We start from the raw sequence: 23,820 nt of genomic DNA on the forward strand, positions 1-23,820 counted from the left end.
TGGTTCAGGTTTTAGTGTTTAAGTTCAGTTCAGTTCAGTTTAGCTCTGTTCAGTGTGATTTAATCATTACTGAGAGTTCAAACACTGAAGAGCAAATTCATCGATGCGTAGCTCTACCAATCCTGAACCATGCGAGGCAGTGGCGACAGCGGAGAGGGAAAAAAAACTTCACCTGATGGGAGTGAAGAAAAAAAACCTTGAGAGAACCAGACTCAGTTGGGCACGACCATTTTAATTTCTCCGCTGGCCAAAAGTCTTGTGCAGAAATTCATTCGCCGTGGTTTATGCTGGAAGATGGCCTCAATGAAGACTCGTCTGTCCCTGGAGCGTCGCTGGAATCAGACTCATGTTCTCCACTCCCCATGACCATCAGCGCAGCAGCAGCTCAGGATATGGCCTGGTCCCGAATATGGAATCCTTGGGATCATCACGTCGCTGGTCTTGGATCCAATCAGTGACTCCGCCTAATCTGAGGACCTCGGGATGAGTATCCCCAGGTGAAAATAGAGAATAAAGAGAATAATTAGCGTAGCTGCTGTTCATAGTGTATATAAGCAAGATGTAGAAGCCAGTGTGGAACCCGCTAGGTGATGCATTGAGTGTATGCTTTACTAAACAGATAGGTCTTTAATCTAGTTTTGAACTTGGAGAGTGTGTCTGAGCCTCGGACATTACCAGGAAGGCTATTCCAGAGTGTAGGAGCCATGAAAGAGAAGGCTCGACCTCCTTTACTTGATTTTGCTATTCTAGGTACTACCAGAAGCCCTGAATTTTGAGATCTTAAGGAGCGAGTTGGTTCGTAGCGAGACAGAAGGTTGGTTAGATAAACAGGAGCTAGATTATTTAGAGCTTTATAGGTGAGAAGTAATATTTTAAATTCAATACGAAATTTAACAGGCAGCCAGTGTAAGGAGGATAAAATTGGGGTTATATGATCATATTTTCTGGACCTGGTCAGAACTCTGGCTGCTGCATTTTGTACTAATTGAAGTTTGTTAATAGAGGATGCTGGGCAGCCAGCAAATAGAGCATTACAGTAATCCAGTCTCGAAGTCATAAAAGCATGGACTAGCTTTTCTGCATCTGAGATGGATAGCATATTTCGTAATTTAGCGATATTTCTCAGATGAAAGAAGGCAGTTTTTGTGACATGGGATATATGGTTTTTAAAAGTTAGATTGCTGTCTAATATGACACCCAGATCTTTTATAGTAGAGCTAAAGCTAACTTTGTATCCCTCTAACTGAACATGACAGATGTAATGCACCTTTTCCACTCAAAAACGGCAGGCACTGCAGGCGATTACACTGTGAGGTGTGCAGTGCGCATGAGCAACGTGCAAAACATTCACAATCGTTAGTAAATCATTCAAAAAAGGCGCGTCTCAGCGCAAGAAGTTTGGTGTGATCAGCCATTAAGGGCACAATCACACCGAACTTGCTTTTCTATTCTAAGAACGTGAGGCGCACCACACCGTCTTTTTTTTTGTTGACAAGAAAAAAAGTAGTGCAGTGTTCCTTTTCATGTCTCTAGGCAACGAATGAATCAGCTTTGAATTGTGTGCCAGCGTTGCTGTTGATATTGGTATAATTTAAATATTGAATATTATTGTGATATTGAATATTTGTGAAGTGTTAAAACTGAACTAGAACTGAATAGAACTGAAATGACATTTCAAACTAAATCCAACTGAAATGAAGTTGGTTTTAAGTTGAGCAAAGCAAACTTTTGGGAAACGTATGTTTTGGCTCCTAAACAAAAGCTACATTTGTCTATTGCGTTTGCGTTCTAGAACTACTTTAATTTCTTCCCTGTCTCCTTTTTCATTCCACGATAGTCAGCCAGTTCAATTCAATTCACCTTTATTTTTTTATTATTGCTTTTACAATGTAGATTGTGTCAAAGCAGCTTCACAGAGAAGATTATAGTGATTTGAAACAGTGTCATTTCCGTTTTCAGAGTTTAAGTTCAGTTTAGCTCAGTTCAGTGTGGTTTAACATTAACTGCTGAGAGTCCAAACACTGAAGAGCAAATCCATCGATGTGCAGCTCTACAAGTCCCGAACCATGCAAGCTAGCGGTGAGGAATAAACTTCACCAACTGACGAAAGTGAAGGATAAAAAAAACTCTAGAGAAACCAGGCCCAGTTGGGCACGACCATTTCTCCTATGGCCGAACATCTTGAGGGTGTTCAAGTTTGTTGCACTACGTCTTTTTTATGAGTGTGTGTATGGCATTTGGTGTCTGTCCATGGCACTTTTCGTGGAGAAGGTTGTTTGCCAAAGGTGCTTTAGCACACAGTTATTTCTGGCTACGAGACACTAAAAAGTTAGTAAGATTTATGCTTTAAACCAGGGTTTTTATACTAAAGCCTCCCCAAATTTTAAATATTTTACTAAAAGTTAGTAAAAAGTTTAAGGTAGACACTTGGTATTTAAAAATGATTTAAAATCATTATACCACAGAAGATGCAAATTCTGTCCTGACTATCTGATTGTTACAGCAGAAATCAAGACTCTTCAGACCGATTAACTTTTTTCCCAATCTTCAGTTGTCCAGTTTTAGAGAGCTTATGTAAACTGTAACTGTAATTGATGTGGTTTTCTGCCGCTGTAGCTCATCTGGTTTAAGGTTTGACATGTGGTCCATTGAGAGATGCTTCTATATAAACCTCAATTGTGTTTTTTTAGGGATATTGTTGCCTTTCAATCAGCTAAAAATAGTCTGATCATTCTCCTCTGGCTTCGACAAGCTTTTTTAAAAAAAAAAATTTATGATGGTTATTTTTTCCTCCCTTAGGCACCCAAACCAGACCGCAAGAAGAGAAGGAAAAAAGACACTGACGTAGTAAGTGGAATTACTGTCAGAGGTTTTGTGTACTGAATTAGCGTTTAGGTTTTTTTTTCTTTTCGAAAATCAACTGACACTGGCGCCTTTGTTTGTTTCAGGTAGAGGAACACAACGGCCACATATTCAAGTCCACTCAGTACAGTATTCCCACCTACTGCGAGTACTGCTCCTCCCTCATCTGGATGATGGACAAGGCGTGTGTCTGCAAACGTGAGTTTCTTGTCTGCAGTCTCCTCATCAAAGTGACCCTGAACTCAATTCGGCATAATCAGATTGTTTACCAACAAGTCCATGGCCTCTCGACTCGAAGAGCAGAACAGAGAACAGTTCGGCTTTGTAGAGCAGGCTGTTTTCCGCCATGTTACAGTGAGAGAGGAATGTTGGCTTGAATTGAGTTTATTTTAGGTGGTGGTGCCTTATTTTTTTGTTGTTAAATCTAAACTGTTTGTTCTGACGTGAAAAATGAGAATGAATGAGATGTCTGTGTCTTGTGTAGTGTGCCGCTATGCGTGTCACAGAAAGTGCTGTCAGAAAATGACCACCAAATGCAGCAAGAAGGTAAGGAATTTTTCTTTCCGCTAAGTGTTTTCATGTGATTGGGGCTGTTATAAAAGATGCCGACGATTACAGCATAATGCTCTCTTTCCGTGCACAGTATGACCCAGAACTTTCGTCGAGACAGTTTGGCGTGGAGTTGTCCCGTCTGACCAACGACGAGCGAACGGTGCCTTTAGTTGTCGAGAAACTCGTCAATTATATTGAAATGCACGGCCTGTACACGGAGGGGATCTACAGGAAGTCTGGATCCACCAATAAGATTAAGGAACTGAAGCAGGGTCTGGACACAGGTATGACGCATGACAAGACAGATTTCTGGCTGCACGACAATTAAGTTATTAAAGTGACAGTTCACCTAAAAGAGTTCAACCTTTAAAATATAGATTTTTCTACTATGGACGTCAATGGTTACAGGTTTTATCTTTTTTTCAATCTTTTTTAACAAAATAAAGAGCATTCATCAGGTTTGGAATCACTTAAGTGTGAATTAATCGAGTAAAAGTTCATTTTTGGGGGGTGAACTACCGCTTTAAGGTTTTTAGACTGATGCCAAATTTCTATTTTGGGAAAGATCTAGCTACTAAAGGTTATAATAAGATGATGAATTAAGTTATATTATAAATTAAGTTACAATAAGCTCAACTTGGTTTAAGTTTTCTGAAAGCATCTCTTAATCTAATGCAGTTTTACTTTTTAACGAAATCCATCTAAAGGATAGTTCACCCAAAAATAAAATTTCACTAATGTGAACTCGCCCTCAATTAGGGTTGTGCAATGAATCAAAATCGAATCGCATCCGCATTTTGAAAAGTTGCGATTAGCTAATTGTATGAGGCTGAAATATGTATATATATGTATGTATATGTGTATTATTTATTGACCCCCACCCAGAGCAAATGCGTTACTGCCATTTGTATGTGATAGTCTTACTAGCCACTTGAGTGAGCACACTTTTATTCTGTCCAATCAGAAATGTGCAACCACACTATGCTGAACGGCCACAATAAAAACAAACAGATGGATGAGTTGAGATGATGGCATTCGCCGCTTCAGAAGGATTAACAGACAAATTAATATCAAAGAAAAACAGGACATCGGTAATATGGGAATATTTTGGTTTCAAAGTCACAGACGCTGAACAGAAACACCAGAGGTGGCTATATGAGGAGTGTTTTGCTAAAAAGTCAGCTGAAATTGTTGCCAGTGAAACTCAATCTAGTAGCAACAACAGCAAAGTACAATTTCAGAGTTGTTTCAGCCATGTTAGTTTGCTAAGTGTTCTGTATTTATACATGTATACATATTTTTATACAACAAGCTTCACTAATTTACGTTCAACTTGTTTACAGAAAGTTAAAGAAGGTATTTTTATTTGTTTACTGTTTGCTCTAGAGAAAAATGAGTGTTTCATTCCTAAACATTTCCTTTTTTCCTATTGAATAACTGTACCGAATACTCGTTGCATTTTAGCAGTAAGAAGCTATGATACAGATTATTAAGCTGAAGCTTAACTACAAAATTAAATTGCAAATCAAATCAAAATAATCGCAATATCTTTAAAAACAAATCACAATTAGATATTTTCCCCAAATCGCACAGCCCTACCCTCAATTGTTCCAAAAATTCCTTTATTCTGTTGAACACAAAATAAGATATTATAAACTGAAAACTGACAACCATTGACATCCCTAGATGTAAAGACAAATACTGTAAAAGTCAGTGGTTAATGGTTTCCAGCTTTCTTCAAAATATCTTAATAAGTAAGCCAAACAGTTTTGAGGGAAAAGTAAAGGGTGAGTAAATGACAGATTTTTTTAGTTTTGGGTGAACTAACTCTTTAAGGATGTTAAATAGTTTTTACTAGAACACTATATTCACATCTTTATATTTAAGCAACATCTTCTTTTCTATTATCTTGTGCCTTCAGATGTAAATGGTGTAAATCTGGACGACTACAACATTAACGTGATCGCCAGCGTTTTCAAGCAGTGGTTACGTGACTTGCCTAATCCTCTGATGACCTTTGAACTGTATGAGGAATTCCTGCGGGCCATGGGTAAGCAGATGTGCACTGGTGTGATCGATCATGCTTATTGCATTAGCGTTTGTTCTAGCAAATACAGTTTTGATGTTTGCAGTTCTATTCTTCTCCTGATCATTTGTTTTCTTTTAAAATCAGGGCTGTTAGATGATGCGTCATCTGATGAATTAAATAAGGGCTTATCTGTCTTTCCTAGAGGACACTCGGCTATCCCTATATACCAAATATAAAGTTCAACATTTTTATTGTCATTATACATATTTTTATAATAGCAAAAATAAAGATCACCAGAGTTGGGTGTAACGTGTTCCACAGTAACACATTACTGTATTCTAATTACATTTTTGAAGAATGCAGTAACGTAACAAATTACATTTTAAGTTTGTGTCATTTGATTAGTTACTAAAGTCAGTATAACTGTGTTACTTATGTTACAAATAGCTGCACTTTTAAACTGCTGGAGAACGCGAGCTGAAAGGGCTGTCGATGAGAGTGGAAATACAGACATTACTTTGATTTCACTGAGCGTAAAAACAAAAATATTGCTGTGAAGCGCAGTCTATGTCCAGACTGAATTTTCAACTGCTTTTAGTTCTACCAGCAACTTGTTCAGAACTTGAATAGAAAGCTTTCTACAACAATACTCATCACCAAGGAGGACACCGGTGCCCAAAAACACGGCAGTCTAACTCAGCCTAAGCAGGTTAAGTTGAATTTATTTGTGCACGATGAGGAGTGAAGGTATCTTCTAAATGTGAAGAGAAGCATAGCCGTTCACATATTGCGTCTTTAGCACAGAAGCACATATTGGGAGTGCATATTGCATGCGCTTGCATTTCCCAGGTGCACCTAATTGAAAATCGCAAGTCACGTGACAAGAACTGACCAATCAGCTTTGTACTTTGTGAGGAATATACACATTTCGGTGGACTAATTACCTCAGACAAACACAGAACATCCAAACACTGCAGTGTTTTTTTTTTTATACTATGACGGTCAATGGTTACAGGTATCCAGTTTTCTTTTTCTGTCTTAAAAAAGACAAACGGGTTTGGAACAAGTGAATGATGAGAGAATTTGAGGTTTTGGGTGAACTCTTGAGGTCTTTTAAATGTGTCAAGCTGCTGTGATCAACCCATTGTAATGTTTCTTAGTGATTATTAAATTACTAAAAGATCTGCAGCTTTTTTTCATTTTATAGGTATATTTTATATATTTTAAAAGTAACTTCAAAGTAAATAATTAGTAATCTGATTATTTTTTACATAAAGTAATTAGTAATGTAATCAGATTACAATTGTTCAGTGGTAATCAGTAATTTGAAATCTGGTACTCTTTTAAAGTAACTTATCCAACACTTCAGATCACTAAGGCTGTGCTTTGATTAAAGCTGCCATCCAGATTTTATTATTTTTTTTAGCTGAAAAGCTTCTAAGCAAATACAAAAACCAACATTCAAAAACATCATCTTATAATAATGTTTTATAATTTGAGCAGTACTGGTGGGTTTTCTCTGGAAATATGTACAGGCCACTCTTTGTCTTTACATTAGTTCTGGTGTCTTGTATGAAATTGGAAAGTTATGGCCATTAAAGGGATAGTTCACCCAAAAATGAAAATTCTATCATCATTTACTTGCTCTTTACTTGTGTTAAACCTTTATAAGTTTCTTTCTTCTGTTTAACACAAAAGAAGATATTTTGAAATGCTGAAAGCACGTAACCATTGACTTCCATAATATTTGATTTCCCTGGTATGGAAATCAATGGTTACAGATTTTTGACTCTCTTTAGTAGTCTTATTTTGTGTTTAACAGAAGAAGGAAACTGTTTTGATTACAGTACTTAAAGGTGAGTAAATAAATGAGTGAAAAGAGGAGAACCAAGTCCAGGAGACTCGAAACAAGCAGAATTCCTTTATTGAGACGTGTTTAAAGCATTTGCATCACTGGCTTAGCCTGTAGTCAGAAAGATAAAGGTTAAATGTCCCTCCTAGCTGGGATGTTAATGAAATGATATAATTAAAAACCAAAGAATATAACTTTTCAGTTATACGTAGATTATTGTTCATTTGAAATTAGATTATATAAATTTATATTTCCACAGTTGTTTGCACATGACGTCATTGCTGACACGCAAAGTTCAGATGAAGGACAATAAGAGATTCTTCTACATATATGTTCTATGAGAACATCAAAATGAATATGCTTTGTGTTGCTATATTATTTGTTAAAATTGGTCAAACCAAGAAATTATCAAATGCTTTTAGAGAGTAACAAAGTGTTTGTTCATAAAGAGGGGAAAAGTTTAAGAAACTGGCTGAAAAATATAAGAATAGGTGGCTTGTGGATGTATTACGAAAATGTTCATCACGTGTACAAACTTTTTTTTATGTGATTATTTGTTTGACAGCACTATAAAAACACATTAGAAATTTAAATATTTATGTATTACATTTATAAAAAACTAATCTATTACGAACACCACAACACGTACTTATACAAAATCCAGGAGTAAATAATGTACCCCAATGCACTTGCTGCAGTGATGACTTATCTTGTTTTGTGATAATCCATGTCTTTAGTGACGTTTTAGCGGGATATAAAGTAAACAACCAGAACGTTACCATCAAAATTATTTTTAACATCAAGCGTTGTTTGTTACTGGTTATTGTGTTTACCAGTCCAGTAACAAAAACTAAACTAAATAATAATTTGCGGCCACGCCTTTGTGCTTTCATGTTTTTTTTTGTTGTTGTGTTTTTTTTTTTTTTTATATATAGAAGGATGTCTCAACCTATATAACAAAATAATATAGTAATTTTTTGTAAATACTAGTGTTTTTGAACCATACTGTAGTAATTTACTTGAATTAAACGTGTTGTAATTCTATGGTTGCTGTAGTAATAATACGGTAGTAATAAACAGATAAGCCAATGCTGTACTGGTTTCTATATAAATTATACACCACTTTATTTATTACTATAGTTTATTCATTCATTCATTCATTTTGTTTCGGCTTAGTACCTTCATTAATCCGGGGTCGCCACAGCAGAATGAACCACCAACTTATCCAGCACGTTTTTATGCAGCGCATGCCCATCCTGCCACCCATCTTTGGGAAACACTGTAGTTTATCTGTTTACTGGACTGTCCTTCTTTTAATGACTGCAGATGGATTTTTTTATGAAATTAACTCAAGGAGATATTTAGCAAAGTATCACAAGGAAAAATATAAGAATTTTTTATCATGCATTGATGTTAAAAAATACATAAAATATAAAATAATATATATAAATAATCATATCATGTATTCATCATTTGTTTGTGTTTTGAATGGTATGTATGTTACTGAAATGTTTGAATATGAAAATAGGCTTTGTTACTGACATGGCATTAAATAAAAATATATGTCGTCATGTGCAGTAGGTATCTTCACAGCTGCAAATATTTTAGTTTAGTAGAAAACTCGTTCCTCCTCTTATGTGATGTATTTTCTGTTTTGTATCTCCTTTAAAATATGTTATAAATCGCAAAATACGGACTTCCTACTTTCAGTTTTTTACTTCCTGTCTTGAATCTGAAGTTTGCACATCACCAGAATAATGTAATTCCAAACAACGTACAGTGAGTACATTATTGTTTTTTTGGGTTAAGGCCCATGCACACCGGTGCTATTTTCAATTGCACTTCTTTGCCAATGTTGAGTAAACAAAGGGGGCCAATGTGAGTGCGCACACCAGTATGCAAAATGAATGTAATGTTGTAATGTTGCACATTATAAACAGTTTTAGCAACATAGAGTCTAAACTTTGAAGAAAAAAACCCATTCTGTGTGCATATTTAAATAAGTGCTGAAGTTGGAATCCAAACTTTGGTGTAAACTGAACACTAACAAAGCCTTTGTTAAAATAGCAGTGAGCAGAGACCCCTCTTTATAGCATTAGTCCACTTTTTAACTAACTCTACAGCACTTTGACTGACATATTACAGCAACATGGAGCAAAGGCATAAAAACAGGCCAAGAGCAGGACATGGTGTCTCAAGGTGTGACCATAAATGGACAGAATGCTCAAGTTTTTTTTCCCCCCCATCCATAGTCACATTGTTGCATGATGTAGTTGAATGCAGTTGTCAGAAACACATTTGTGTACAGCAGATCTTCATTTGTGTGTGTAACAGAGAAATCCCTGCCATTAATTTGACTCATTTATTCCGTTTATGGGCTCGTCGTGAGTTCTGAGCATTTTAGCCTGCTTACAGCATTGCTTAAGAGGTTTGTAAGTTCAATCGCAAAATATGTCATAAAAGGTATAATTGCATTTATTTTTTATTTAATTTAATTTTTTAAATTTTTTTGTCTTTTGGTTTGTACTTAATAACAGTGTGAACATTAAATGAAACTGCATTATTTCTGAATGTATTTTATTTTCTGCTTGAGACCAAGCAAACCAAAACAGAATTTTAAAATGCATTATTTATTCATTTTTATGCACAGTATCCGTCCACAGAAGCAGTGACCTTATGGATCCTCTTTTTAAACTTTAGGTTGAGATAAATTAGACTTTTATTGGTGCATAATGTTTTCTAATGGATGCCAATGTCTTTCTTCAGGCCTCCAGGACAAAAAGGAAGTGATTCGAGGAGTTTACTCTGTAATCGACCAGCTGAGCAGAACCCATCTAAACACACTGGAGCGCCTTATTTTCCATTTGGTCAGGTGAGAAAACAGCATTATTACAATAAGTTTCCATTAGTTGATGGTAGTTTGTGTATTTACTAACATGAACCAAGAATGAACAATAATTGTGCAGGATATATTAATCATAATTTAATGTATTATTTAACTCCAATGCTTGCTAACATTAGTTAACACACTGTAAGTTAACATAAACTGGCAATGAAGGACTTAATTTGTTATTTGTCTCATTGTATAAGAAAATACACATTTTTTTACAAAGTTGAATAATACTTTAATGAAGTTATTATTTATTGTTTGTTCATGTTAATAAATAACATATACCAAACATTAACTAATAGAACCTTATTGTAGAGTCACCACTTGATTACATCTGAATCTATGCGTTTTTCCAGGCTTCTCCTTTGTTTTTGTTATTTTGCGTGTCACTCTACCGTTTGTCTGTTTCTGAAAGGATCGGATGTCAGAAGCACTTCAATAATCACATGCACGTAATGTTCATCAGCTCAATAAGTTCGTTATTTCAAACATAGATGCGCACGCAAGCTCTATTGAGAAAATGAAATCGCTTGTGGTTTAGACAGCCTTGTAAATAAATACAGTGCACAGATTCTGCTCTTCTTCTTGGCTTTGTGACCATTCATCAAGACGATGACAAGATTTGTTTAAGCTTGGGTCGACCGTGATATAGATTATTATGTCTATATATTTTTATGGTGTAATGTCTCGACTGTGCATTTAAAAATGTCACTTCCTTTGTTTTCATTCTCCTGCTTGTGTACGCACTGGTGATGTTTTTGTGTAAACCAATAGCAATCAGCTGTGCATCTAGCTCCGCCTTTTGCTACCCTTTTGTCATGCTTGCTTGATAAACCAAAAGGCTACCCAAAAAGTGGTACAGTACGGTTTGCTTTTTGGTACCTTTTGACACTGGAAACGGTCATAAAAGGGTACCATAAGAGTCAAAGATAAGACATCTCATTTTAGTGCCTGCATCAAATACAGTTTACAAAATGTTTTATATAGTGCCAGGACTACGCTTAAATATAGAGGGGACGGAGCTTTTGCTAGTGTTAACACCAAATAATGAAACAGCTTACCAGTGTCAATTCAAATGATATCATCTCTTTCTTTGTTTAAAGTAAACTCATCATATCAGTTTCATATGTATTTTTTTTATTTAAAGACGTGTATAACAACTTAACTTTCATTCAATTTGAGTTACTTTTCATTAAGTGTTGTAAACTTTTTTTGTACAGCACTTTGGGCAACAATTGCTGTTTTAAATGTGCTTTATATCAAACAACTATACTTAGCAAGCTGATCAATTGCAATTAAGGTGTCTAAATAATGTTTACTGCAACTTTTATAAAAACAAACACCCCAAATAAGGATGAAATAATTATATTAGTCACCAGCATTACAGATTATGCATCTTGTACTAAATACTGTATACAATGTTTCGCATAAATGAGTACACCTATTACAGATCTCTCTATTTTTATACTAGTATTTTATACAGGATGCTTTACAATAATATAGTTGTACATATACAGTAGAATAGTCAGTTCTAAAGCCAAAACTGGAACAGAGTAACAGTAAAAAATTAAATTAAATAAAATCACAGTCCAAAATATAGTACATTGCCAGCAGCTAGCTCACTGCAACTCTCACATGGTTACCCACTGAAGCTAAGCAGGGCTGTGCCTGATCAGTACCTGTATGGAAAACCACATGGGAAAGCTAGTTTGCTGCTGGAAGTGGTGTTAGTGAGGCCAGCAGGGGGAGTTCAAGCTGCGGTCTGTCTGGGCCCTAATGCACCAGTATAGTAAAGAGGACTATATACTGCTCATCTTTCAAATTTGATGTTGACTCTCTGTGGTCATGAAAAATCCCAGGATGTCCTTTAAAAAAAAAATAAATAAATAAAAAAGAGTAGGGATTTAACCCAAATTTGCCCACTGGCCTCTGTCCATCATGGCCTCCTAACCATCACTATATCCGGCTTTATCACTCTGTCTTCTTTCCACCAATCAGCTGGTGTGTGGCGTGCGGTCTGGCGCAATATGGCTGCTGTCGTGTCATTCAGGTGGATGCTGCACACTGGTGGTGGATAAGGAGATTCCGCCCCAATCTGTAAAGCGCTTTGAGTGTCTAGAAAAGCACTATATAAATGTTAGGAATTATTATTATTAAATCTAAAAACATAAATACAACTTTAATAAACAAGAAAATCAAAAGAAACATAACAAATATAAAATGTACTTCATATTATGTAGTTTGTACATTTGTTGCAATAACATGTTTAAATTTAAATGTATTTTCTTTCTATTTCTAAAGACGTTAGGTGACCAAACTTTTATTTCAGTTGCTATTGATTACTACTAATTGATAACTGTTTATTAAACTATTTTGTTTAAATGCATCAATTATTTTTGGATATATTCACTGAGGAAATGGATAAAAATATAAAACGGTGGCACAGTGGGTAACACTATCGCCTCACAGCAAGAAGCTCACTGGTTCGAGCCCCGGCTGGGCCATTTGGCACTTCTGTGTGGAGTTTGCATGTTCTCCTCGTGTTCGCATGGGTTTCCTCTGGGTGCTTTGGTTTCCCCACAAGTCTAAAAACATGCGCTATAGGTGAATTGAGTAAGCTAAAAATCGTCCATAGTAAAAGAGTGTGTATATCTGTTTCCCAGTGATGGGTTGCAGCTGAAAGGGCATCCGCTGCGTAAAACATGTGCTTGATAAGTTGGTGGTTCATTCCGCTGTGGTGTCCCCAGATTGATAAAGGGACTAAGCCAAAAAGAAAATGAATATAAATATAAATACAAAAATACAATAATTTTCAAAAGATGTACTCATTTAGCACTGTATTTGGCATGATTTTTTGTCATATAAAATATTGTTACACCTAACAACATTCTGTAGGTGCCTGTAAACCATTGCGTATATACCATGATATTATTAATATTAATATTAATATAACATTCTTACTCAGGAAAAAAACAAAAATTTTAAACAGGATTTTAATGTATATAAATTATACATATATATCAATATATATATATATATATATATATATATATATATATATATATATATATATATACATATATATATATATATATATATATACATATATATATATATATATATATATATATATATATATATATATATATATATATATATATATATATATATATATATATATATATATATAATATATATATCAAAAAAAAAAAACGGTATATACAGGGTGATTCAAAAAGAATACCACAAATCTCGGGTTGATGTGTCTGGAGGGGGTCATATTGAACATCTATGGTCTTGTTTTCTACAGAAAAACACTTAAAGTACTCTTCACATTGATAAATTACCCAAGGTTTTATCATGTTTCTTGCCACTTGCTTCCTATTTGGTTTTGGTTGTCATTTTTTGAAGCCATGCCCACAGGCAAATCTAATTGGCTTGAAATCCCAAATCTGCATATGCAAGTACTTATATTTAACATTTTGTCCAGACTCTTGACTTTCAGCGAGGACATAACAATTATTTGATGCTGGCAATATCATTCCTGAGTTTTGTTTCTTTTGTCTGCAGGATTGCCTTGCAGGAGGAAACAAACCGCATGTCCGCGAATGCGCTGGCTATCGTGTTCGCCCCCTGTATCCTGCGCTGCCCTGACACCATCGACCCTCTGAGGAGCGTTCAGGACATTGGGAAAACCACAGCGTAATGAACAACTCTTACCTAAGTTTAATTCAATCACAGTACTAGTGATTGGAGTAAATTTTACAGTACTAGTACTCCATGATTACTGTGTCCATTACATCAGTTTTTTGTTGTTTTTTTAAGGTGTGTTGAGCTGATCATTTGTGAGCAGATGAATAAGTACAGGGCCCGGCTAAAAGACATCAATACTTTGGAATTTGCAGAGAACAAAGCCAAGAGCCGACTAACGTTCATCCGCAGGTCCATGGTAAGAGCGGCTGAAAGTCCTCTTTTTTTCCAAACTTTTAAAGACTTCCACAAAACACAGATGTTTAAAGCCACGCCAAGTAGCACATGCTTCTTGATCAACTTCCTTGCTGGAACGTTCTTATCAACATTTTATTTTAGAGGTAGTTAATGATTAAGGTCAGTGTTGTTGACAGGAATATTGCTCCACGAGCAACAATAGATTTAAATTCAGCAAGCAAGACGAAGCCTTTCAAATGTTGGTCTTGGACCAACATTCTTATCTCAATTCATGCTCTTTAAATGCATACCAAACCTAGCCGAGAGAAATGGCAGATTGATAAGAACTGATCTGCAACACTCAGTTATAGCTTAATTTGACCTAAAATCTGACTGTAATTTACACATATTTGCAAATGTACACATGTTCAGAATTTTTTTTTTCGTTTTGTATGCAAGACTTTTATATTTTTGAATACAGAATCTGAACTGTAATGAATCTATATTGATTCTTTTAATCGAATACTGTTTCAGTTGATTCATGAATCTTGTCTATATAAAGTACACTACTTGACAAAAGTCTTGTCCATCTATCCCAATTGTAAGAGCAACAAATAATAACTTGACTTCTAGTTGATCATTTGGAAAAGTGTAAAAGTAAATTTTCCAATGAATCATCTGTTGAACTGCATCCCAATCATCACAAATACTGCTGTAGACCTATTGGAACACACATGGACTCAGGATTCTCACAGAAATCAGTCAAGTTTAGTGAAGGAAAAATCATAGTTTGGGGTTAAGTTCAGTATCGGAGTAGATGGTAACATTAACAGCCTGAGGTATCACAACATTCATGCTGCCAGTTCAGCAGGATAGCTTTCCTTCTCATACTTCAGCCTCCACATCAAAGTTTCTGAAAGCAAAGAAGGTCAAGGTGCTCCAGGATTGGCCAGCCCAGTCACCAAATATGAACATTAATGAGTATGTATGGGGTAAGATGAAGAAGGAGGCAATGAAGATGAATCCAAAGAATCTTATTGAACTCTGCACGCTTTCTTTACCATTCTTAATGACTTTATTAATAAGTTATTAATTATTAATAAGTCCTCCAAGCTCATGGAAGTCATACACAATATTCATTCTTTTTCCACTGCACCATACATTTATATTCTATACTGTACATTATTTCTGTTAAGTGACAAGACATTTGTCTACGCAAAGTCAGACCTTACTGTCCTAATTGAATAAATAAAAATCAAGACATGATCATATTTTATTTTGGTAAAATAAGCGTAATCTAGAGGCCTTTGCCTTTCATACAAGCCACTTCTGTTGCCAAATGATTAACTAGAAGTCAATTTTATTATGTGTTGGTCCTAAAACTTGGATAGGTGACAAGACTTTTGTCAGGTAGTGTATAGTTGCTATAAAATAAACTCAAATGAATACATTAATTTCATGTAATTACTCTGTAAGTGATAAACCATGGGGGAAAAACAGTACAGCACCTTGTAAATATTATTTACAGTATTATTACATTTACCCTCGTAGAATCCTATTCATTGTTTGCATCTTGTTTGTCCTCTGGAGAAACAACCCTTACAGTACTTACAGTAAAAAAAAAATGTAAAAAAAGCACACGAGCTTGTTAAAATAACATAAAAATGTGACAAAACGAGTGGTGTAGCGGACAGGCACAAACTGTGTTGATATTGTATTAATTTTGCCAATAACGTCAACTGATGCTTCCATTAAATCATTAAAGTTCCAAGTGGTAAAAAAATTGTTCTTACATTAACAAAACCACATTCAAAATAAGAATTTTGATATATATACTGCATCTCTTTAGTGCATGGTTAAAGTAGGAATTATTGATTTTGATAATGTAGGAATTATTTAAATGAAACATAGTGATATTTTTGTGTATGAGATTTAAAGAAGCACTCTACATAAAAATGAGCCTTATTTTACAACTCCCCTGAGTTAAACAGTAGAGTTATACCATTTTTTGAATCCATTCAGCTGATCTCTGAGTCTAGCGGGAACACTTTTAGCTCAGCTTAACATAAACCATCAAATCAGATTAAATCATTAGCGTCCGGCTCAATAATAACCAAAGAGTTATATAATTGTCCTACATTGACTCTTGATACATCATGTACTAAAATCAATGGAAATAGGGAGTTACAACTGATATGATTGTTTGTAATATATTGTATGTTTAGGTTTTTGCCATAAACATAGCCAATGCTGCTGATACTGCATCAAAATGTGAATTAATTAAATAATTAAATAAATAAATAATAGGAAAATTATCAAACTTATTTTTGACCTTTTTGACCGATATGCTAACAGTCTAGTCTGATGTAATGATCTGTGCTAAGCTAAGCTAAGTGTTACTGTCAGATCGACTGATTGAATTTAAAAATGGAAACTGTTTAACTCTTGGGGAGTAGTAAAATGAGCCTTTTTATTTAATTAATAGATGATATTATTTTTGCAGTTCTGTAATTACACTACTATTATAAAAACTGTACCTGCATCATAAAGGAAGTTGCTCCAGGATGTTCTACTTAAGTGCATCACCCACATTTTCTGTGTCTTGACACTAACCCCAGTCTCTCCTCTCCCTTCCCTTCCCTCTCTAATCCAGAAACCCGTAATAATTGCTGTTAGATTTATGAGCATAACCCGCAGTGCTGCGGCGGTAGGTATTCATTTACTCACTGTTCATTTTAAGTGTCATCACGTACACCGCGTCCCAGCACTGTGTGGTCCGTCTGTCTTCATGATATAAGACGCTTGAGCAAGAAACTCTACAGCTTTGATACTGGTCACTCAGCACATCATTCATCTAGTTTATAAAGTCACTTTGGTTACATTTCATTCTAGTAATGTTGCATTGCATGTCTGGGGAATTTAGAAGAAATCTTTTTGTTGCATTCACTCCATCTTCCTTTTTTTTTACTTGCTTTCTCTGGTAATGAGCAGTCCGGTTCAATGAGAAAGGTAACCGCTTCAGGCTGAATGGAGTCAGTGTTGTCTGTTCAGGGTCCAGAATTAACTAAGAGTGGCAAACAGCTACCAAATCAGACTTTCCTGCCTGGTTTACAGCTTAATAAAGTCTCGGCCATTGTGTAAAAATGCATTTATAAGCCAATCAAATCATGAGATACAAACGTTCATTTTGGACCCTGCATTCATGTTTTGTTTCCATAGAATGTAGCCTGAAATAGAGAGTCTTAATGGGATAGTTCACCTAAAAATGAACATTTACGCACCATTCACTTGCTTGTTCAAAAAACCTTTATGAATTTCTTTCTTCTGTTGAACACAATGGAAGATATTATGAAGAATGTTGAGTGACATAATTGAAAAAAAAAATGCTCTGCATAGTATATTTACATATAGTCATTCTGCAAATGCTTTGGTCCAAAGCGACTAACTGTTGAGGAGGCATTTAGTGATTTAACAAGAAGAGGCAATACAAACAAGAAGTGCTAATTATTAGGGGTGCGACGAGGTGCTTACTTCACGAGAAGAGACACGAGATTCAGTTCACGAGAATAAGATGAGATATTTACAAGATTTTTTTTAAATCCTTGATGAAATCATTTATTATCATTAAAGGTGTAGTAGGTGATCTGCCAAAATGCTAATTGGTTAGCATATTAGCTTTGGACAGCAGGGGAGGGACTGAATATTCAGAGTAGCATGAAAAACAATATAGGGAGCTATCATTGTTCAGAAATGACCCAATGTGAATACAAAAGCAGCTTCAACTCAATAAAGCAGGCTAGGCGGAATAGCGCTATTTACTGAGATTTTTTTGTTCAACTAAATATAAATCTACATTATCGATGCTGTAAAATGAGACTGAAAACTGTCACAGCAATCTTTTACCAGGAGATTTTAGAGGCTGAACAACACGTCTGTGCATAGAACCCATTTATAACAACAACATCTGCATCAGCTAAAATAGTTTTAAAACAGAACATTGGACTGTGAAGAGATTTTCAACCAGCACAGCAAAACATGCTTCTGAAGACGATCAACTACTGCACTTTTAAGGTCTTATATTCAAATAAAATCTTTATTTAAAAAGAAAAACATCACAAGTTGCAAAACTATTTAGAACTTTTTAAAATCAACTTGCAATAAATGTTTTTTTTTTTCTATTTTAATGAATTTTATGCTGTAAAGAACATGCAAACACTGTGAAATATTTGCTAATATATGAATAGTTAAGTGTTTATACAGAGTTTAAGTTTTGGTAAAATATTTGCTAATATTTTAATAGAAAATACATTTTTATTCAACTGAAAAAAATCACAAAATGCTAAATTATTGAGGTGCTTTTTTAAATAAACCTGTAATGAATGCCATTTTACTTCTACTTTAATAAATCATGCCATAAAGGACATGTAAACACCGCAAAACTGTTTGCTATAAACTCTACTGACTGGCTTTTCCCCTCTACAGTTTTACATGAAAAATCAAACTCCTTTCCACAAATTGAATGTAAAATGTATCTGATCATGTCATTTTTGGTATTTCATTTATAATTTTTCAGCAGTTTACTTTCATTTAGAGACATGTCATGTCAAACTCTAAGCTACTAAATGCAAGTATAAAGTAAGGACTGATAGGAGGGAGTTGTTTTAATGGAGTTTGATACAACAAGCCGAATGAAAAGAAAACTTCAGTTTTTTCCAGATGGCGTAAATGTGTGTTTGCTGATGATGATGATGATGACGATGGGTGTGTGTGTCTCCAGGAGTTCACTGTGTGTGTGCGCTTAGAGAGGTTCTTTACTGACTCAATAGGTGCAGAGAATAGTATCAAACAGCCATGTATGTAAGGAATATCCTGTCACAAAATTCAGCTAAAAGTCCTACACGATGGTAATAGTTTGATAATGGAGTGTACATGTCTGTACTGCACCTCAATAATGCCACCACAATGGGAAAATTTCAAGTTTTCATTCAAATCGTGTTTATGACGAATATGAATCTACAGTGTTATTTCATCTTATGGTTCATTTGTGTGGCTGCAGTTGTAGCAGCGGTTAGGTCGTCACAAAAACATAACACAGGAGCAGCCCGGGTGACCAGGTGTGTGCAAAACACTCGATTTGTGGTTCAATTCCAATCCTGCCTCCTATATTCTGTGCTAAATTCACCCTAACAACCCATCACAACTCAGGAAACAACCTCAATGAGAAATCTCGTTGTGAATTCTTTTTGAGATCTCGTCACACCCCTACTAATCATATAAAGGAACAGTTAGTGCTTAGAGAACTGAGGAAGGAGTTTAAATAAAGTATATTTTTGTATTCAACAGAAGAAAGAAACTCAAACAGGTTTGGAACAAGTGTTGGATGCGTAAATGAACAGAATTTTTGGGTGAACTATCTCTTTATGAGTGAAAATGGCAAACACAAAAGCAGAACAATTACCAAACTATTACTTTCTATCAGTCTGAAGTTGCAGTGCTCTGAAGTGTTGGGTTGTGTTTTTCAGGGTAAAGGCCCCGTGCACAGGTTGAGGTATCGCACACCGTCTCCTCCAACGAGTCCTCGCTCTCCCACCGCCCCGGAGGTCATGCAGGACAGTGGAGAAGAGGAACCGGGCAGAGATCCTGAAGTCTCTGAGCAGCAACAGGTCGCCATGCAGCAGGAAGAGAAAGTACTGACTGAACAAATCGAGAGCCTGCAGAAAGAGAAGTAAGAGAAGCATTTATCTTGTGTACTTTGGACAGCAAACTGGAAACAAATACTAAGGGTTTTATGTTTTAATATATACAAATACAAAAATATATAGTATATTAATATGATGGCAAAATTGAGTTTTCAGTCATGTGATGCTTTTGTTCGTTTATTCGTAGTTCTGCTTAATAGCTTAAATATTTTTGTAGAAGTCTTGATAGTTTGATAAACTTTTAAGGATGAGTATTTATTTAAAATAATAATTATTTTTTTTTGTAACATCAGACATTTAATTACTTTTAAAAACACTTTTAATAATTTTTGTCATTGCTAAATAAAATAATTATTTCAAAATTTTACAACATATTTAAAATTAAAAAATGATAGTATTTTAAACATTTATTCAACATTATTATTATTTATAATAATTATAACTATAAACTTTTTACTGAGCACAAAATTAGCTTATTACAAAGATTTTTGAAGGATCATGTGACTGAAGACTACAATTCCTTGCTGCTGAAAAGTCAGCTTTGCTATCACAATACCTTAAATGATCAACTAAGTTAATAGTGAAAATATGAATGTTAATATGTATCCATATTGGGGTTTTTATTTTATTGTACTTATATTTAAAGTCAGAATTATTAGCCCCCCTGACTTATTCGCCTCTGTTTTATTTTTTCCCCAATTTCTGTTTAACAGAGAGAAGATTTTTTTTAACACATTTCTAAACATAATAGTTTTAATAACTCATTTCTAATCCCTGATTTATTTCATCTTTGCCAAGATGAAAATAAAAAAATATTTTACTAAATCTTTTTCAAGACATTTCTTTAAAGCTTAAAGTGACATTTAAAAGCTTAACTAGGTTAATTAGGTTAACTAGGCAGGTTAGGGTAATTAGGCAAGGTGTTGTATAATGATGCTTTGTTCTGTAGACCATTGAAAAAAATAGCTTAAAGGGGCTAATAATTTTGTCCCTAAAATGTTTTTTTTTTTAATTGCTTTTATTCTAGCCGAATTAAAACAAATAAGACTTTCTCCAGAAAAAAATATTATCAGATATACTGTAAAAATGTTCTTGCTCTGTTAAACATAATTTAGGAAATATTTAAAAAAAGGAAAAAAAAATCAAAGGGCGGCTAATAATTCTGACTTCAACTGTCTTATTTTACTTACATTCAGTAAATAAGTAGTATTAAATAAAGTATGAATTTGTATTAAGAAATATCCATAAATTAGCAGTTTTATTTTGTAATTGAAGTTTTTTTTATTTTGTTTTACTTTTTTCCCATTTATTTGTGCTTTTGAATGGCATTATGGGCATATTGATTTTTCTTCCAACAAATTGTAACCTCGAAAAGTTGGAAAAAGGTGACTTTTATGAACATTGTAATAGTGTAAAGTGCTATATTGTTTGGGTTGGTGTTGTATATTACGCTACAAAAACCTTGTAATAAACTGCCAGCATATTTTCTGTTATTTTACAAAATTATTTCAATATATTGCTTCATATACATTATATTATTTCAAACTACTAAAATGTCAATAAAAGTGGCTTTGTTAAACTGTTGAGTAGATTTTTTTAACATTACAAGTTGACAGAGCGGAGATCAATGCCCCATAATGCAATTCACAACCATGAATAAACAAAAACATTTGTGAATCACAAAATATGAAAACTTTCCATTGACAAATATTTTTAACAGTGTATTGTAACTTTTAGAAATAGAGTATTATTATGAACACATCTAAATTTAAGTTGATCTGGTCACAGGGAAGAGCTGACGTTTGAGATGCTCGCTCTGGAGCCACGGGCATCTGATGATGAGACCCTGGAGTCTGAGGCCTCAATAGGCACAGCAGACAGCTCTGAAAACCTCAATGTGGACTCTGAGGGAGCCACTTCTGACTACTCTGGTAAGACATTGCTGGATCTTCCTACTAAACATGAACTACTGTATTTAAAAAAAAAATGTTTGCATCTAATTATACTTTTAATGATATACATAGATGTATTTTTGTGAGCAACAGATTTACAACGAGAATTTAAAAGCTAAAGGAAGCCTGAATGTCTGTTGAAATACTAGATGTATAGTTATGTTAGTTTTTGTTAAAATATTTAAATAAAGTAGTTTATATATATTTTTTTCCAACATCAGAATATCTTTTTGTGAGCTCAACAGAAGAAAGAAACTGTGGAGGGTACAATACAAAAATTGTAAACAGTGCAATGGTATACTTTCTAAACATTTTAGGTACCATAAAATCCACATGAAGCATACGGCTTCATTTAGATCACCCAACCCCACCCACACAAATAATGCAGACACTTAATTTTTAAAGGTGCTGTATGTAAGTTTTTCACTCTTCGAAAGGCTTGTACACACCAGGATGTTTTTCGTTCACGTTTATCTTCATCATTTTTCTAAGACGTTTTTAGGGATTCAAACACAAGCGATTTTCACTGCCGTCGAGCAGAAGAGTATGCAAAATCACTCCTTGACTTTAGATGGCACTACACAACTTTAAGCTTCTGATACCTGCTTGTAACACAGAAGAAGAAGACAAAGTTGGCACGCTTGTTGTTATGGATGTTTCAAGCAGCAGCTCCAGCTCTAGCGATGAAGAAATGAATATAGGCCTTTTTCACAGACGGTCGAACGCACATCCTGTAGAGCGATAATTGCTTATCCCTACTTTCGGCTGGAGGATGGAAGTCATATACACAATAGTTTTCACTACCTTTCTGAAAACTTTTACAATTTACAGCGGATGCTTATTGTCTTGTGGACCGATATTCTATCACTCAGCGGAGCAATAAGCAGCTCCACGTTCATATCACCTCTGGGCATCTTCTTCAATGTGCCATTGACGTTTTGCGATGTTTTGCGCTTGAGCGTCTCCAAGTGCCTTTAACTGTAACCTTAGCAGCTCCATGCACGTGAACAAAGGTGCCAACCTGATTGGTGGAGAAGGTTTTAATGTGGCGCGTCAAAACAAAAAAAAAAAAAAAGAGCACAAGGCGTTTCTTTAAAAATGACGCCTTTACGCCAGCCGTTTTGCATGTTGGTGTGCACGATCACATTGACCCCCTTTTTTTAATCACGAGGTGTCAAATGTCGACGGAAAACGTGAGCAAAAAACATCCCTGTGTGCAAGGGCCTTAAAGCATAAAAATATAATATGTTTGAAGATATTTTAAAAAGTGAACATTCTTGTTTATCTGAAAAACAATGCTGAAGTCAGATATTCTGCTTTAAAAAAAACATGTTTTCGTGCCGGAACAGCTGTCTTTGTTTTGGTCAGGTTAACCACACAATGCCAGTTTTGGCAATTACATTTCAGCACATTGGGTTGCCTTGTTGCAAATCAGCGTATTTCATTCATTTAGTCAGGAAGGCTCTCAAAGCATGCATCTGTGACTGAAATGCGACCTTTAGTGGACTCTTTAGCAGATTTTGAAATAAGACGCAAATTCACATGAGGTTATTAATTAGAAAATGACATTAGGTGAGCAGGTTACATTGTAACCCTGTGTCCTAACAACACACTACTTGATGAAATTTGCAGCGATAAGCCATTTGGCTGTTAACAAAACACAACAGAAACATTTAAATACAGCCATTCAGAAGCACAGAATAGTGCACTCACTACACTCCAACAAAATGGTAAGGTTTAAAATCAAATTAATATATATTAAACCTTTTACACCGAAAACCTTTTATGCCGAATCACTGATATGTGTTGGTTTGCACTGAGTCTCAGTTCTAAAGTTCAATTTCAAACAAGTTCATTTTATTTTCAAGATTTCTGAGGTAAACTATCTGCTGCTCCTTTCAGTGGTATGGCAATAAATGTCAAGTGAAATGGCATTCAAACTCCCATTATTAGCATTTAAAACTAAACAAAGCACACAAGGTAACCTGAGGTGATCATTGTCAGTTTTGTGTTGTTCACCTATGAGAAAAAAAAGCTGTTTCTAAAGTATACATTTC

General features: G+C 34.9%; 2 protein-coding genes across 51 annotated transcripts in view; one reads left to right on the plus strand and one right to left on the minus strand.

The window, feature by feature from the left end:
- adamts7 (a disintegrin-like and metallopeptidase (reprolysin type) with thrombospondin type 1 motif, 7) overlaps window positions 1-23,820 on the minus strand; it is a 610,954-nt gene that overhangs the window by 338,187 nt on the left and 248,947 nt on the right. The window lies entirely within an intron of this gene.
- The window catches only part of myo9aa (myosin IXAa), a 253,527-nt gene that overhangs the window by 226,997 nt on the left and 2,710 nt on the right, over window positions 1-23,820 (plus strand). For 20 of the 50 annotated variants that reach the window (XM_073905946.1, XM_073905968.1, XM_073905957.1 and 17 more), the window contains 12 exons: window positions 2,800-2,847; window positions 2,949-3,060; window positions 3,347-3,408; window positions 3,506-3,698; window positions 5,336-5,464; window positions 10,062-10,167; window positions 13,756-13,887; window positions 14,011-14,134; window positions 16,766-16,819; window positions 17,104-17,121; window positions 19,635-19,837; window positions 21,600-21,742. In XM_073905946.1, coding sequence (XP_073762047.1) covers window positions 2,800-2,847; window positions 2,949-3,060; window positions 3,347-3,408; window positions 3,506-3,698; window positions 5,336-5,464; window positions 10,062-10,167; window positions 13,756-13,887; window positions 14,011-14,134; window positions 16,766-16,819; window positions 17,104-17,121; window positions 19,635-19,837; window positions 21,600-21,742 — 1,324 coding nt within the window. The remainder of the gene's footprint in view (window positions 1-2,799; window positions 2,848-2,948; window positions 3,061-3,346; window positions 3,409-3,505; window positions 3,699-5,335; window positions 5,465-10,061; window positions 10,168-13,755; window positions 13,888-14,010; window positions 14,135-16,765; window positions 16,820-17,103; window positions 17,122-19,634; window positions 19,838-21,599; window positions 21,743-23,820) is intronic. The other 30 variants (NM_001423815.1, XM_073905954.1, XM_073905978.1 and 27 more) reach the window with 3 other exon arrangements.

Source organism: Danio rerio, chromosome 7 (assembly GCF_049306965.1).
Source record: "Danio rerio strain Tuebingen ecotype United States chromosome 7, GRCz12tu, whole genome shotgun sequence".
NCBI lineage: Eukaryota > Metazoa > Chordata > Actinopteri > Cypriniformes > Danionidae > Danio > Danio rerio.